General features: G+C 54.3%; 1 protein-coding gene across 2 annotated transcripts; it reads right to left on the minus strand.

Annotated features, from left to right (window-relative positions):
• Window positions 1-396: 396 nt before the first annotated feature.
• FDFT1 (farnesyl-diphosphate farnesyltransferase 1) lies at window positions 397-12,167 on the minus strand. Of its 2 annotated transcripts, XM_050314789.1 has the most exons (9): window positions 12,000-12,128; window positions 10,761-10,858; window positions 7,019-7,202; window positions 5,036-5,164; window positions 4,213-4,404; window positions 3,262-3,438; window positions 2,860-3,012; window positions 1,506-1,702; window positions 397-1,168 (listed from the first exon to the last, which is right to left on the minus strand). In XM_050314789.1, the coding sequence occupies exons 1-9, from the start codon at window positions 12,099-12,101 to the stop codon at window positions 1,159-1,161; spliced, it is 1,242 nt and encodes a 413-aa protein (XP_050170746.1). In that variant the 5' UTR covers window positions 12,102-12,128; the 3' UTR covers window positions 397-1,158. The 2 variants fall into 2 exon arrangements, with proteins under 2 accessions (XP_050170746.1, XP_050170745.1); XM_050314788.1 differs by lacking the exon at window positions 397-1,168 and having other exon boundaries at window positions 1,178-1,702; window positions 12,000-12,167.
• Between the last annotated feature and the right edge of the window lie 670 nt (window positions 12,168-12,837).

A 12,837-nucleotide genomic window follows, 5' to 3' on the forward strand; every position in this document is an offset into this window, starting at 1 on the left:
AAAAAGACAGCCAGTAAAAGAAACAAAAAAGATCCAACGCTTTTTTTTTTTTTCCAAAGAAAACTTTAATCTCAACAAGACTGGAAGCTGCACAAAGAGAGCTACCGCAAGTTTCTTCAGAACAACAGCTTAAAAGTTATCTACATTGGTACCTGTGGAGTTGGGAGTTCTCCTTTTGAACAGCCTGGCCACAGGGGATGGACCTTGCAAAGGCCACCAAACTGTCCCTGGCAGCTCTGTCCTGTTCCAGGACATGGGCTCTCCTTCCCTTCACAACAGCAAAGCAGCATTTGAGGGGGGTGGGTCGGGACCTTGACAACAGCCATCCACCCCAGCATAACAGGACTTGTCTTTAAAGTGTTATTTTTTTTCCTCTTGTAAGTCCAAATGTGCCTGATGTGTATCAGACCAGCCTCTTCCAGCTCCCACATCAGTGTAACCCAAAGCACCATTCCAAAGCCGGAGCCAACTTTGCCAGGGAAACCTGCCCTGGTCACCCCCTCAGGGGCTCCAGCCTTCCCAGCCCAGGGCAGGGATTGCTGCTGCCTTTCAGGGTGGCCAATGACCCCCCCAAAAAACATCCCATGAGGGACAGCAGGGTGCAAACTCTCTCTCCCCCCTGCCTTGCTGTGCCACCACCACCCATCCCCTCGGGCTGAGCCCAGACCCAACAGTGGAGTCCTGGGGTTATGAGCTCAGGGCCATGCTGGCATCTCCCTCCTCATCTTAACCCCCTCCCCACTGCTTAAACAAGGGCATTGCCAGTGCAGGGGTCATCTGTCACAGGGTAGGGAACTGCACAGCTGGGGGCACATTTAAGTGGACAGAGCATCTCACCACCATTAAAAAAGCTTCTTTCAGCATCCTTCAGCACAACAGAAATGGGATTACTGCCTCTGCCTGTTTCCAGGCTGCAGGATGTCAACCAGCCTGGGCTGAGGGCCAGAAGGTGGCCAGAACTTTTTTCCCCTGGATAAGAAAGCATGTTCCTCTCCCAGCTGAAGCAGCGTCCTTCCAGCACGGGGCAGGCTCTGGAGGTGATGGGGAAGAAAGGGAGGCAAAGAAAGGGAGGCAAAACCCTCAGGGTTTTGCTCAGCTCTGAGCTGGAAAAGATGCCTCAAATCTCAAGGAAGAAAACAAGCAACGGGAGTTTCTATTTCAAACCACCCTAACAAAAGAGAAAAAAAAAAAAAAAGAGAAACTCAGGCAAAACCATCCAACAGGAGAAAAAGGGAGAAAAAAAAATAACTCAACCCCAAAACAATAATACTCCAATTACCACTTGTAACCATCCAAGCAGCTGGCAAGGGCGGTGAGGACGGAGTCCAGCAATGCCACAGTGTCACCCCAGGGCTGCAGCCCACTGAGGGGGGGGTCCCATCCTCTCACATGCCCAGGGCCCGGCCATCCCCACGGATGGAGCCTCCTGCCCCCGCTGCCCACCTGCCAACCAGCTCTCCCCCCGCCCACCCGCTGCCCATCAGTTCTCTCCCGCCTTGACGTACTCCTCGGTGGCCTTGGAGAGGGTGCTGAGGTACTGCCAGCTCAGGGCTGCCAGGAGCATGGCACAGGACAGGTAGATGGGGGAGTAGTGGTGCCGGGATGACATGGAGCTGCCGGGCAGGCTCATGGCACGGATGGAGGCGATGACCTGCTGCGTCTTGTTGGAGGAGGGGTCGGTGCTTGGGATCTTCTGGTAGATCTAGGAAAGGAGGAAATACAGGAGCTGTGGTCTCCACGCAAAGGTGAGGAGAGAAATGGGAACGCCGGGTGGAAGAGGAAGGTTTAAGGGCCACCGTGTCCTCAAGAGTAACCTCGGTGGTGGACTGCCACGGAGCACGGGATGCCTGGATGGGCCCAGGGAATCTCCCTTGGGAAGTGCACTAAGCCAAGCTGCCTCTTGAGGGCACCCCGTGATGGGACATGGACCACACAGATCCCTCAACCACCAGGGGTAGTACTGGGACCAGTGGTTTTCACCTTGCAATCCTCGCTCACTGCACACATGCTGCAGCCCACCTAAAACCAGAGGGGACACCTCAGCGAGTGACTGCCTGGAAACAGCCACATCCATCAGCTAATTCCATGGTCTTTTGGGCTTTCTCTTCAAATCCCACGGCATTTGGGATACGTGTCTGCACGAGTCTTAGCAAGGTGGGCACAAGCAGAGCCACAAGGCCAGGCCAGCCCACAAGGGGAGCTCTAATAGTCCATGGTTTTGGGGTCTCCCTGGTACAGAAATGATGTCTTTTTACTTAACAGCTCCCATTGGATTTGCTTTTTGGGGAGTGGGGTGTGTTTTTTTCCATGAAACCACTCAAGTAGTTGTTCCTCCACATGAATTTTTAACCTCCACAAGGCCTTAAAGTAGGGAGTAAGAAGGTGCCCCCTAAGCCTCCTTTCCTCCAGGCTGACCCCTCCCAGCTCCCTCAGCTGCTCCTGGTGCTCCAGCCCCTTCCCCAGTTCCATTCCCTTCTGTGGACACACTCCAGCCCCTCCATATCTTTCTTGTCCTGAGGATCCCAAAACTGATCCCAGGATTCAAGGTGTGGCCTTACCAGTGCCCAGCACAGAGGGACAATCACTTCCCTGGTCCTGCTGCCACACTATGGCTGACACAGGCCAGGATGCCACTGGCCTCAGTCTCTACTTCTCATCAGAGGCCCAGACCAAGGGTATGTTCAAGGGAACACATCAAGCACCCAGTCTGGTCCAGGCCCAAACCACATTCCCTGCCAACCACTGAGCTAAGGGATACAAGGAAAGGATTAACAGAGTCACCACGTGTGCTCCCAATTCCACACCAAGAACAGGCACAGGAACAGCCAGAAATTACTCAAAGCCAGCTGCTGAACCCACCTCTTCCACATACTGGTACATGATGGCTTTGACAGCTTGTATGTTGGTGGCATCCATCATGAGGGTGACGGCTTGTCCCTTCCTGATCTTCACCACGCCCCGGAACACCTGCTTGTTGTTGTAGCAGGCAGCCAGCGTGGCAATGGCCATCACCTAAGGAGACACATGGAGAGCCTTTACTGCACTGTGAGGAACGTGCCAAGAGCTCACCTTGATTCTAGTGACATTAACGGCAAGACACTGGAACACGGCCACAATCTCACACCAAGGGCAGAGGTGGTAGGTGCCGGGAAAGAAGGAAGAGATGGGAGAATAAAACAGGCTAGAAATGCATGATCCATAAACTCTGTCACCTCCAGCTTCTCACTAGATGGTGAAGAACCACTCGAAAGCAGAACTCACCTGGGGAATGGCACAGAAGTTGAAGACACTTTGGTTTTTCAGGCGGGACAAGTAGGTGAGGACGTCAGGGACGTGGTGGAGGGCGTTGGTGATGAGCTCGTTCAGACACTGCACGGCCATCTCGATGTTCTCCGGCTTGGCGAGGTCCGAGAGCTTCTGCGCGTATCTGCTCCAAACCTACACACCAAGACAGGGACTCAGGAGCTGGAAGGGACATTCATGTCATGGGAGAGACATCAGGAACAGCCTGAGGTGTGGGAGAGCAACAGGAAGCACCAGAGACCCACAAGAACCTTGAAGCACTACCAGGATAAAGGAAAGCAGGAAGGGCAGGCTGTGGAGATGTGACAGTGGCCTTGGTGGATACAAAGGGGTTGTAAAGGAGGATGAACTCATCCCCACATCTTCTCTAGGTAGGGCAAGGAAAAGATGAGTCACACATCAGGCTGACACAGAATCACAGAATGGTTTGGGTTGGAAGGGACCTTAAAGTTCATCTTGTGCCATGGGCAGGGACACCTTCCACTAGACTAGGTTGCTCCAAGCTCTGTCCAACCTGGCCTTGAACACCTGAACATCAAGAAATGCTCTTTAAGAGAGGTGAGCCACTTAGAAAAGGGACAGAAAGATTCTTGGAGGATCTCAAGACAAGGAGATAAGCGGCTGTCAGGCACAGGCAGAGCTAATCCTGCCTTTGGGAGCAGACCAGGTAGCCTCTCGAGGTCTCGCTCAGCCTTATCCTCCCTCATTCCTACAGCCAACCTAACAGAGAGGAGAAAAAGCTGCTCAACAAGTTCTTGGCAGTGGGGGGAGACATCACCTCGTCCCTTCATATGTATCCAGAGAGCTGTGGACAGATGTGGAACTTGTCAGTCAGCTGTCCTTAGAATAACCGTTGCTACAGAGAAGATGCACAGCCAACAGTAGTGATTTTATGAGGTTTTCCCTCACCTCTCTGGGCCAGAACTCCCTTCCTTCCATCTGGTCCTCCAGATAGTCACGGATGATGTTGGTTTTCTGCAGGAAGAGTCCCATAGAGTTTGCCAGCTCCGTGTCCTGCCCCACAATAGAATCTTCCAGCTCTGATGCAGAGAAGAGACGGGAAAGGCCGATCCCCACCAGCCCAGCAACGTAGTGACAATACTGTGAGGTGCCAGGTTGGGAAAGGGTGGAAAGAAACAAAGAGGAAAGGAGCAGTTATAAAGAGCTGCCTGTTTGCCACAAGGAGTCCTACAAAAATGATGCTCAGAAGGAACTGACAGCTGAATTTTATACAGGTTCTCATGGCCCTCCCTGGGTTGTCTCAGCTTTGCCATGAAAATAAAACCTTTCCCCAAACATTTCACCAAGGATGTCCCACCAAGGTGTCCCTCTGCCTCCAGCAGACAAATAAACAGCCCATGGGGGAACAACTGATGTGATGGGTCACCCAAAACACGTGCTGGTGGGCAACACCAACAATCCACACCATCCTCCTGTCACCCACAGGACCAGCAGACTCTCAAAGCCTTCCCAATCCCACACAGCCTCCCTCATCCAGCTCAACCCTCTTCCCCAGGGATGCTCTGTCTCTTCTTTCCATGGAGACACAGTGGACCCTCCATAGAAGTGTTCTAAAGATGTGTGGATGTGGCACTTGGGGACATGGTTTAGTGGTGGCCCTACCAGTGCTGGGAGAATGGTTGGACCTGACGATCTTAGAGGGCTTTTCCAACCTTAATGATTCCATGATTCCACTCATGTTCAGTCCACTCCTCTGTCCAGGCTGACTCACCTTATCCCATTCATGCTGAGAGTCCACTTTTTTCTCCAAGAACTCTGCCATTCCAACACCCATCTTGTGGCAAATATCCGAAATCACATCCTGGTAGACCTTTGACAGGTTCCTGAACTCCATGGAGATCTGGAGAACGGTAAAAAAAAAAAAAAAAGACAGCGTCAGGAAAAAACAGCTTTACTAAAAAAATCAGAAAAATACTGTTTATCAGGCTCTAATCCTGCCCTGGCTGGAGATCTGGGACAACTCCCCCAGCCAGAGTTGTTTCAAGGTCCTTGGAGCACAGGCTCCGTCTGTTCTCAGTCTAAACGGGACGGGCTCTGGAGGGAGATCAGACACAGCAACATCTTGGGGAAGGCTCTGTGGCCTTGGACTGGTATCATCTGGGAGCTGCAGGACAAAACTAACTACACTCGGTGCACAGAGTTGTTTTCTTTTGTAATTTGAGCACACTCCATCGCACCAGCCATGGGAAAAAAACCGGGGAGGTTTGTGGTGCTCTGTTCTCCTGAGCTCTCTCCAGCTCTGGCTTCACAAGGCACATTTCCCACCAAAAAAAGGCACCAAGCAATGGAGGAAGTGTGAAATCTCTCTTTTGCATGTCCAGTAACATGGAATCACAGAATGGTTTGGGCTGGAAGGGAGCTTAAAGGTGATTTAATTCCAACCCCCCTGCCATGGGCAGGGACACCTGCCACGTCCTCAAACACTCTCACACTGCAAAAAAAGTTAAAAATTCCATCCTTCCCTTCCCTTCCCAAAACTGTGGAGCATCACATCTTTTTGTGCTGAGCTTTATTCTCCCTCAGTGGGTAAGTGAAGCCAGCCCAGGGGTATGGGCAGTAAGGACAGCAGTGTGATCACAGCCCTGACACCACTGCAGATCCAGGTTTTCCTCCTGGCTCCCTCCATGGCTGCTGGCACATCCCTGCCCTGTGTCTCAGTCTGTCTGTAAAATAAAGATTTCGGCTCTGCTCCTGCCTCAGTGGCTTCAACTCCCTACAAAGAGAAGCACAACCTGCAAATACCTCTACCAAATACTATTAGAAGTTTTTTCTATGAGAGTGGTGAGGCACTGGCACAGGTTGCCCAGATAAGATGTGAATGCACCCCAAAAATTCAAGGTCAAGTTGGATGGGGCTTGGAGCAACCTGGTCTATGGAAGGTGTCCCTGCCCATGATAGGGGGTTGGAACCACATGAGCTTTAATGGCCCTCCCAAGCCAAACCATTCTGTGATTTTATGTTCTACACATTGAGAGTTCAATGGTTTGAACATGGACAGACTTTCTAAATCAGCCTCTGGGCCAGAGAACAGGCCCCAGAATGCTGTGGCTTGCTTGGCTGTGTCTTCCTTTTACAGGGATCCTTAGAGCAGTAACTTTGGGCAATATTGTTACTAATACCAGTGAGGGTGCTTTTTATCTTGTAGCACAGAATTACAGAATGGTTTGGGTTGGAAGGGACCCTAAAGATCATCTGGTTCCAATTCCCCCATCATGGGCAGGGACAACTTCCACTAGACCAGGGTGTTCAGAGTGGCCTTAATATGCACCTCAAAGATCTGCAGACACACTCCTGGAGCTCTAGGGCAGATCCAGCAGGATCACTGTGAACACCGGACCATCCACAAGCCAGGTGCCAGACAACCCCTCCTTGTTTCCCAACCTGTCAGGGGACACAGGACACCCAAAAAACCAAAATCTTCCTCCACATTTCCATCTACTTCATTTACTTTTCCAGCAGAAGAGGCAACAAGCCACTTGTCAGAGCTGGCACTTCACAGCCAGATCACCTCTGACTCACAGAGTTGCACAACGTTTGTGCTTCTCACTCCAGCTCGGCATCCAGCCCCACGTGCTGGCTGGAGCTCTGGGGAAGAGCTGTGGGACTGAACAAGCTCTGCAGGCTCAACGTGGAGAGACAACCAGGCACTCAAAGGTGCCACAAGGCAGCTGAAGCCAGGAGGAGGATTCCTTACCGTTGGGAAATCTTCCAGCACCTGCCGGTCCTTCTCCTTGCTCTCCATGTACTTCCACTCCGGCTGGTAGAGGTAGGAGTGGAACTCCTGCAGCATTGGGACCTTCACATCCGAGGGGATGCTCATGTCATCCTCTACAGTGTCCAGGGCACGGAGCACCAGGTAGAATATACAGACAGCATGTCTGGGAGGAGAGAAAAAAACAGGAATTCCTTACTTGGGATTGCCTATTGGGCAGGATAAACAGCTGAGATGAACCACAGAGCCTTCAGCAGGGGCACTTCAAGCTCAAGCACTGCCAGGTTGTTTATACCTTTGGAAAATACCAGCACACATGACCTGGGTCAGGAAATCCAGGTTTTGCCTTCCTGAGAACTATACCTACCTAGCTTTTGGATTTCTAAAATGTATATCAGGGAAGGTCAGGCCTCTTATGTCCCTGAGCCCCAGAGGACAGAGCCTGAGATCATTTTATTGGAAAAAGCAAATGTAAAATAGGGAAGGGGAAAAAAATCAGCTGTACTTTTCTCATCACTTCCCCTTCTGTGCACACAGCAGCCTTTTATCCTATTTGGGGGCAGTAAAGGGGTGCCTCTTACTGTGCAACAGGAACATTAGGACTGGTAGAAAAAGCCAAACTACCCTATGTCCATGGACAAGACATTCAGGCCACCCCATGTGTCCCAGATGCTGGAAAGCTGCTTCCCCTCCCAGTCCCACTGCTCCTGCCTTCCCCTATTCTTGCTTCCTTTCCCATTCCCTGCCTTCCACAGCCCTGCCTCCACATTCCCGCAGCAGAAGCAAAAAAAAAAGAAGTCCTGATGGCAGGAAATAGTGTTTTCAGCTCTGGGATTTATGTCAAATAATCCCTAGCTTTCCATGAGCACAGTGCTATGTCAAGGAGATGAGGCTTTAATAATTGTTTAACAAATGGGAACTAGCTTGGACTGCTTCAATGCTAATTACTTGGTGACAGTGTTGTACTCCTGGGATGACAATGTGCACACAGTGATTAAGCATCCAGGGAAAACTGACTTGCTCTTAAAGCCAATGCTGTTAAATTTGGCTTTTTTTCCATGATTGAAGGGTATTTAACACCTCCATCAAACTACATATCCAAGGGCTCACAGCAGCTCTTTCATTCCTGTTCCTTTGCATGAGTTTTTCCATTCTAACAGGGCTGCAAAGGTTCATCCAACAGGATCCAGGTGCCCAGGCTCCAACACAACTCCAGCAGCAACTTCCACCAGCAGCGATCAAGGAAGGCAGAGCAGAACCTGAAATGCCATCCCAGAAGCACCTCTCACAGTGGCACCATGCCAAGGGAAGAGCCAGCAGTAATTCCAGAGGCCAACCTAGTTAAACATTTATTTAACCCCACTTCTGCATCCAGAGTGTAACTGCATCCCTAACTTTCATCATATTTTAGATCCATGGCAATTTTGGCAAGTTAAAGGAAGAAATTTATTACTGTGAAGGTGGTAAAGCACTGGCACAGGATGTCCAGAGAGGTGCTGGACGCCCCATCCCTGGAAACATTCAAGGTCAGGCTGGATTGGGCACAGCTGGAAGCACCACTGCCAAAGAGCAAGTCTGGATCATCTCAGGGCTCAAGCTCCAGCCCTGTCCTAGACACAGCTCCCCCAATTCCCAGGTAAGGAGGTCTCCTTTTTCCTCCCACCACATTCACCTTGTGACAGTCCAAACCTTCAGGGATGGATCCTGAAGGGTCCTGGGGACAGGCAGAACTGTGGGTCTGGTAGTGGGAGAAGGCAGGAGCATCCCTCTCCTCCTCTCCATCACCAGGAGAGGAGTTATGATGTTGGCTCACACTCCTCTCCACCAGCAGCAGTTGAGATGTTGGCTCAGCTGCCCATGAAACTGCAGTTTTGAGCCTCCCACCTTCCAAGACAACGCCCTAACCAAGGAGCAATGAGCTGGACAGGGCCCTGGTCAGCAAAACATGCAGGTTGTGGGGCCAAAAAAAATAAGCAAGAAGGGACTAAACATTTCAGCTCAACTACCAGTACCCTGCCTGGCCATGGAAGCTCTGTTCCAAAGCACTCATCCAGAAGTTCTCTGTTTTCCAGCAGCCCTTCTGGGATGTATGTCCCTGTACAGGGGTTCAACTGAACTTTTTTGATCCAGCAAATGTAACTCCTTTGGTAAGGTTGCTGTTTTGCCTATTTCTATATCCTCCCTATTTTGTATTTCCCTCTTTTGTCCCTAAATTCTCCAGCAGAGCTACTGTGCTTTGAAAATTAGAGCTTCTCCTGATCCACTACAGCACCACTGTAATTCAACCACCAGCCCTGCACAGCAGTGGGTTGCAAAGATCCTGCAAGAGCATTTTTAGGATGCCAGGCTGAAGTTTCTGTGCCCTGAAGGGAGGAAGCCTTCCTGATCCCAAGGTAAGGATTAAAGGACAAGGAAGACACACAAAGAAGACAACCGCAGGAAGATCAAGGCATGCATAGGGTAGACTGACACTGCTAACAGGTTTAATGGTGTTTTATTAATTGTTTGTTTTTTTTTTTTAAATTTCTGAATTAGCTAATATTACAAGCATGGAAAAAAAAGGTTTAATTCTTGGCCCCACTCGTACTTTTCCACACAATTCCAGCCAAACCACTGAATTTCTTTGCCTTTCCTGTAAACCAGGTTGCAGACACCGTTTCGTATTTGTTGGACACAGCTACGGGGCACCATCCAAAATGCCAAACCAGGGCTCAGAATTCCAACAGATCACCCAGTGTTTGGGTTCAACTGCTCGGCAGAGCTGCCACGTGTCTGGTTCAACTTACAGAACCCCCTAATTTGATGATTAACCCACCTTGGGATTAACTGGGGATTTACAAACTGCAATCAGTAATTACCATATGAATATAAGGAATTATATGGAGAAAATTTATATGCATAAGGCTCCGGGCCAGCTGAGCTTTGCATCCTCTGTTATTATTCCCATCTGAAGCTTTCCCTACTATTCCCATCTGCTTTCCCTCACGGGGCAGCAAAGTTTGCACAGCAAAAAAATGAGTGTGCCAACGACTCCTCTCCAATGACTGTGCAGGTTTTGAGGCAGTTGCTTCCAAAAGCACCTCCCAGGCAGGGTCCAGACCCTCGGTCAGCCCCAGGTTTTTCCTCACCTCCTCCCTCCGGCTGGCCCGAAGGCCAGTGCCAGCCTTGGCACTGCTGGGACACATTCCCAGAGTGTCACACACGGCACACGGCCAGGCCCTGTGTTTAACAGTCTGCTGGCCAGGAAGCTGCAGTGTCTGTCCCAGGGCTTGCTCAGCCCAGGGACCCAGTCTGGGGGAGGGGGGATGCGGCACAGCCAGCTCGGACGTGAAAAACCCCACGTCCCACTGCACGGGGTGGGGCTGAGCCCAGAGAGTCCAGGCAGCTCCCAATGGGAGAGGGAGCATGTCCCAGCGGCTCTCCTAAGGAAAAATGGCATATGAAGGCACTGCACGGACCACCTCCTGCCAGCTCTGCCAGGGAGCCCCGGTACTGGGAGGTGTCACACCCACCAGCTCCGGGGGATCCCCGGTGTTGGGAGGCATCACACCCACCACCTCCTGGGGAGACTCAGTGATGGGGAGGAGAATTACACCCATCACCTCCCGGGGATCCCCAGTGTTGGGAGGGCATCACACCCACCACCTCCGAGGGAGCCCCAGTGCCGGGAGGTCACTGCACCCCCAGCCCCCCTCCCCGGGACCCCCAGCGACCCTCCTCTTACCGCAGCTCTCCATCCAGAGCCTGGATGACGGCGGCGAAGCTGCGGCTGGTCTGGTTGAGGTACCGGTAGCAGGTGCGGAGGCCACATCCCAGCGAGTCCTGCGGGCAGAGCGGGGCCCGGGGGGCCGGTTGGAGCCGGGGGGCGGCGGGCGGCGGGGCCGGGGGCGCCGTGGGGACCCCGCGCTGCTGCTGCCGCTGCTGCCCCCGCTGCCGGCCCGGAGCCCGCGGGGGGTTCCGCGGCGGGGACAGGGTCAGTGTCCGCCGGAGCAGCGACACGGCCCGGGACCCGGCCGCCATGGGGGCGCGGCGGTGGCGGCGGGGGGCTGCGGCCGCTCCGCCCCCGGCCCCAAACACGCCCCTTAACCCGCCCCGTCCCGTGGCCGGAGCCGCTGCCATGTACGGGCAGCACCGGGGCAGAGCATCGCTGGGAGCCCAGTGGGATGCTCGCGGGGTACCGGGACTGTGCGATCGTTGGGGTTGATGCCACGCACGGGCAGCACCGGGACCCAGCATCGCTCGCTGCCGGTGGGATGGATGCTCGGAGGGTACCGGCACCGAGCGATGCAAGGGATGCCCGGAGCCGGTGGGATGCGCGCCGGTACCGAGCACCAAGTAACGCTTGGGAAGTCTGAAACAAGTGGAATGTTCGGAGCCGGTGGGATGCTCGGAGGGTACCGGCACCGAGCAATGCGTGGGAAGCCAGCAGCCGGTGGGATGCTCGGGAAGCACCGGGGCTGTGCAATGCCCAGAGCTGGTGGGATTGAGCAACGCACAGGATGCCCGGGGCAGGTGTGATGCTCCCAGGGCACCGGCACCGAGCAATGCAAGGGACTCCCGGAGCAGTGGAATGCCCGGAGCCGGTGGGATGCTCGGGAAGCACCGGGACACTGCGATGCCCAGTGTCAGTGCGATCCACGTAGGGTACCGGCAGTGAACAATGCGATGGATGCTTGGAGCCCGAGGGATGCTCAGAGCCGGTGGGATGCTCGCGGGGTACCGGCACCGAGCAAGGCACGGGATGCCCGAAGCCGGTGGGATGCCCGGGAAGCACCGAGGCCACACACAAGGCGCACAAAGCGGGTGCTGCCCACCGGTAGTACCGGGGCCGGTCGTCCTATGGACTCTGGGCCGTGCGGCGGTCACCCATGACAACGCCGCATCCCCGCCGGGAGATGACAGTTCCCCCCCCACCTCCCGTCCCTCACTGCATCCCTCCGCCCGCGCATCCCTCCGCGCTCACCGGGTCGACCCGCGGCATGACGGCGCGGTAGCCGCCCATCTTGAAGCGTAGCAGGTTGTAGATGTCCTCGGGGTGGCCGAGCCATTTCCGCAGCAGCTCCATGGGGGCCCCGCTCGGTCCCCGCCGCCGCCGCCGCTCCCGCCACCCCCCGCCCGCCGCTCAACCGGCCCTGGCCGGCCCCGCCCCCGCCGCGCCCCGCCGCCAATCACAGCGCCCCTCGCATGGCTCGGTGGGGCGGGCGCGGCGCCCATTGGCGGAGACGCGCTCGCACCAGTGCAGCGCCAGCCAATGGGAAGGCGGCCCGGCTGGTGTGACGGCCGGTGGCGGGCGCTGATTGGCTGCGGCGCGTGTGGGCACAGGCGGGGCGGGAAGGAACGGCCCCGGAGCCCGAGTGTGAGGGAGGGTCGGGGCGGGGGGGGAGAAGCAGCGTCGTCATGGAAACGCGGAGCGGTTCGGAGCACAGGGGACTTTAAAGTTCATCCAGTTCCAACCCTGACACCTCCCACTATCCCAGGTTGCTCCAAGCCCCGTCCAACCTGGCCTTGGACGCTTCCAGGGATGGGGTAGCCGCAGCTTCTCCGGGCATTCCATCCCACCCCCCTCACAGCCAAGAATTCCTTCCCAATATCCCATCTAGTCCTGTTCTCGATCAGTTTCCAGCCCTTCCCTCTTGTGCAAAGTCCCTCTCCAGCTCTCCTCGATCCCCTTTAGGCACTGGAAGGGGCTCTCAGGTCTCCCTGGAGCCTTCTCAAGGAGAGCATCCCCAGCTCTCGCAGCCTGTCTCCAGAGCAGAGAGGCTCCAGCCCTCAGAGCATCTGTGGCCTGAGAACCCCACAAA

The sequence above is a fragment of the Myiozetetes cayanensis genome, unplaced genomic scaffold (assembly GCF_022539395.1).
Source record: "Myiozetetes cayanensis isolate MyiCay16 unplaced genomic scaffold, myiCay2020 scf2-11, whole genome shotgun sequence".
Taxonomy (NCBI): domain Eukaryota; kingdom Metazoa; phylum Chordata; class Aves; order Passeriformes; family Tyrannidae; genus Myiozetetes; species Myiozetetes cayanensis.

Bases quoted from the DNA above. Each gene is read 5' to 3' on its own strand.
- FDFT1 (XM_050314788.1), bottom strand. From the start codon at position 12,101: ATGGAGCTGCTGCGGAAATGGCTCGGCCACCCCGAGGACATCTACAAC. The intron at 7,203-10,760 runs GTAAGAGGAGGG...CTCTCCTCCCAG, and splicing joins GCTCTGGATGGAGAGCTGCG to ACATGCTGTCTGTATATTCT. The intron at 3,013-3,261 runs GTGAGTTCTGCT...GTGTCTCCTTAG, and splicing joins ACTTCTGTGCCATTCCCCAG to GTGATGGCCATTGCCACGCT.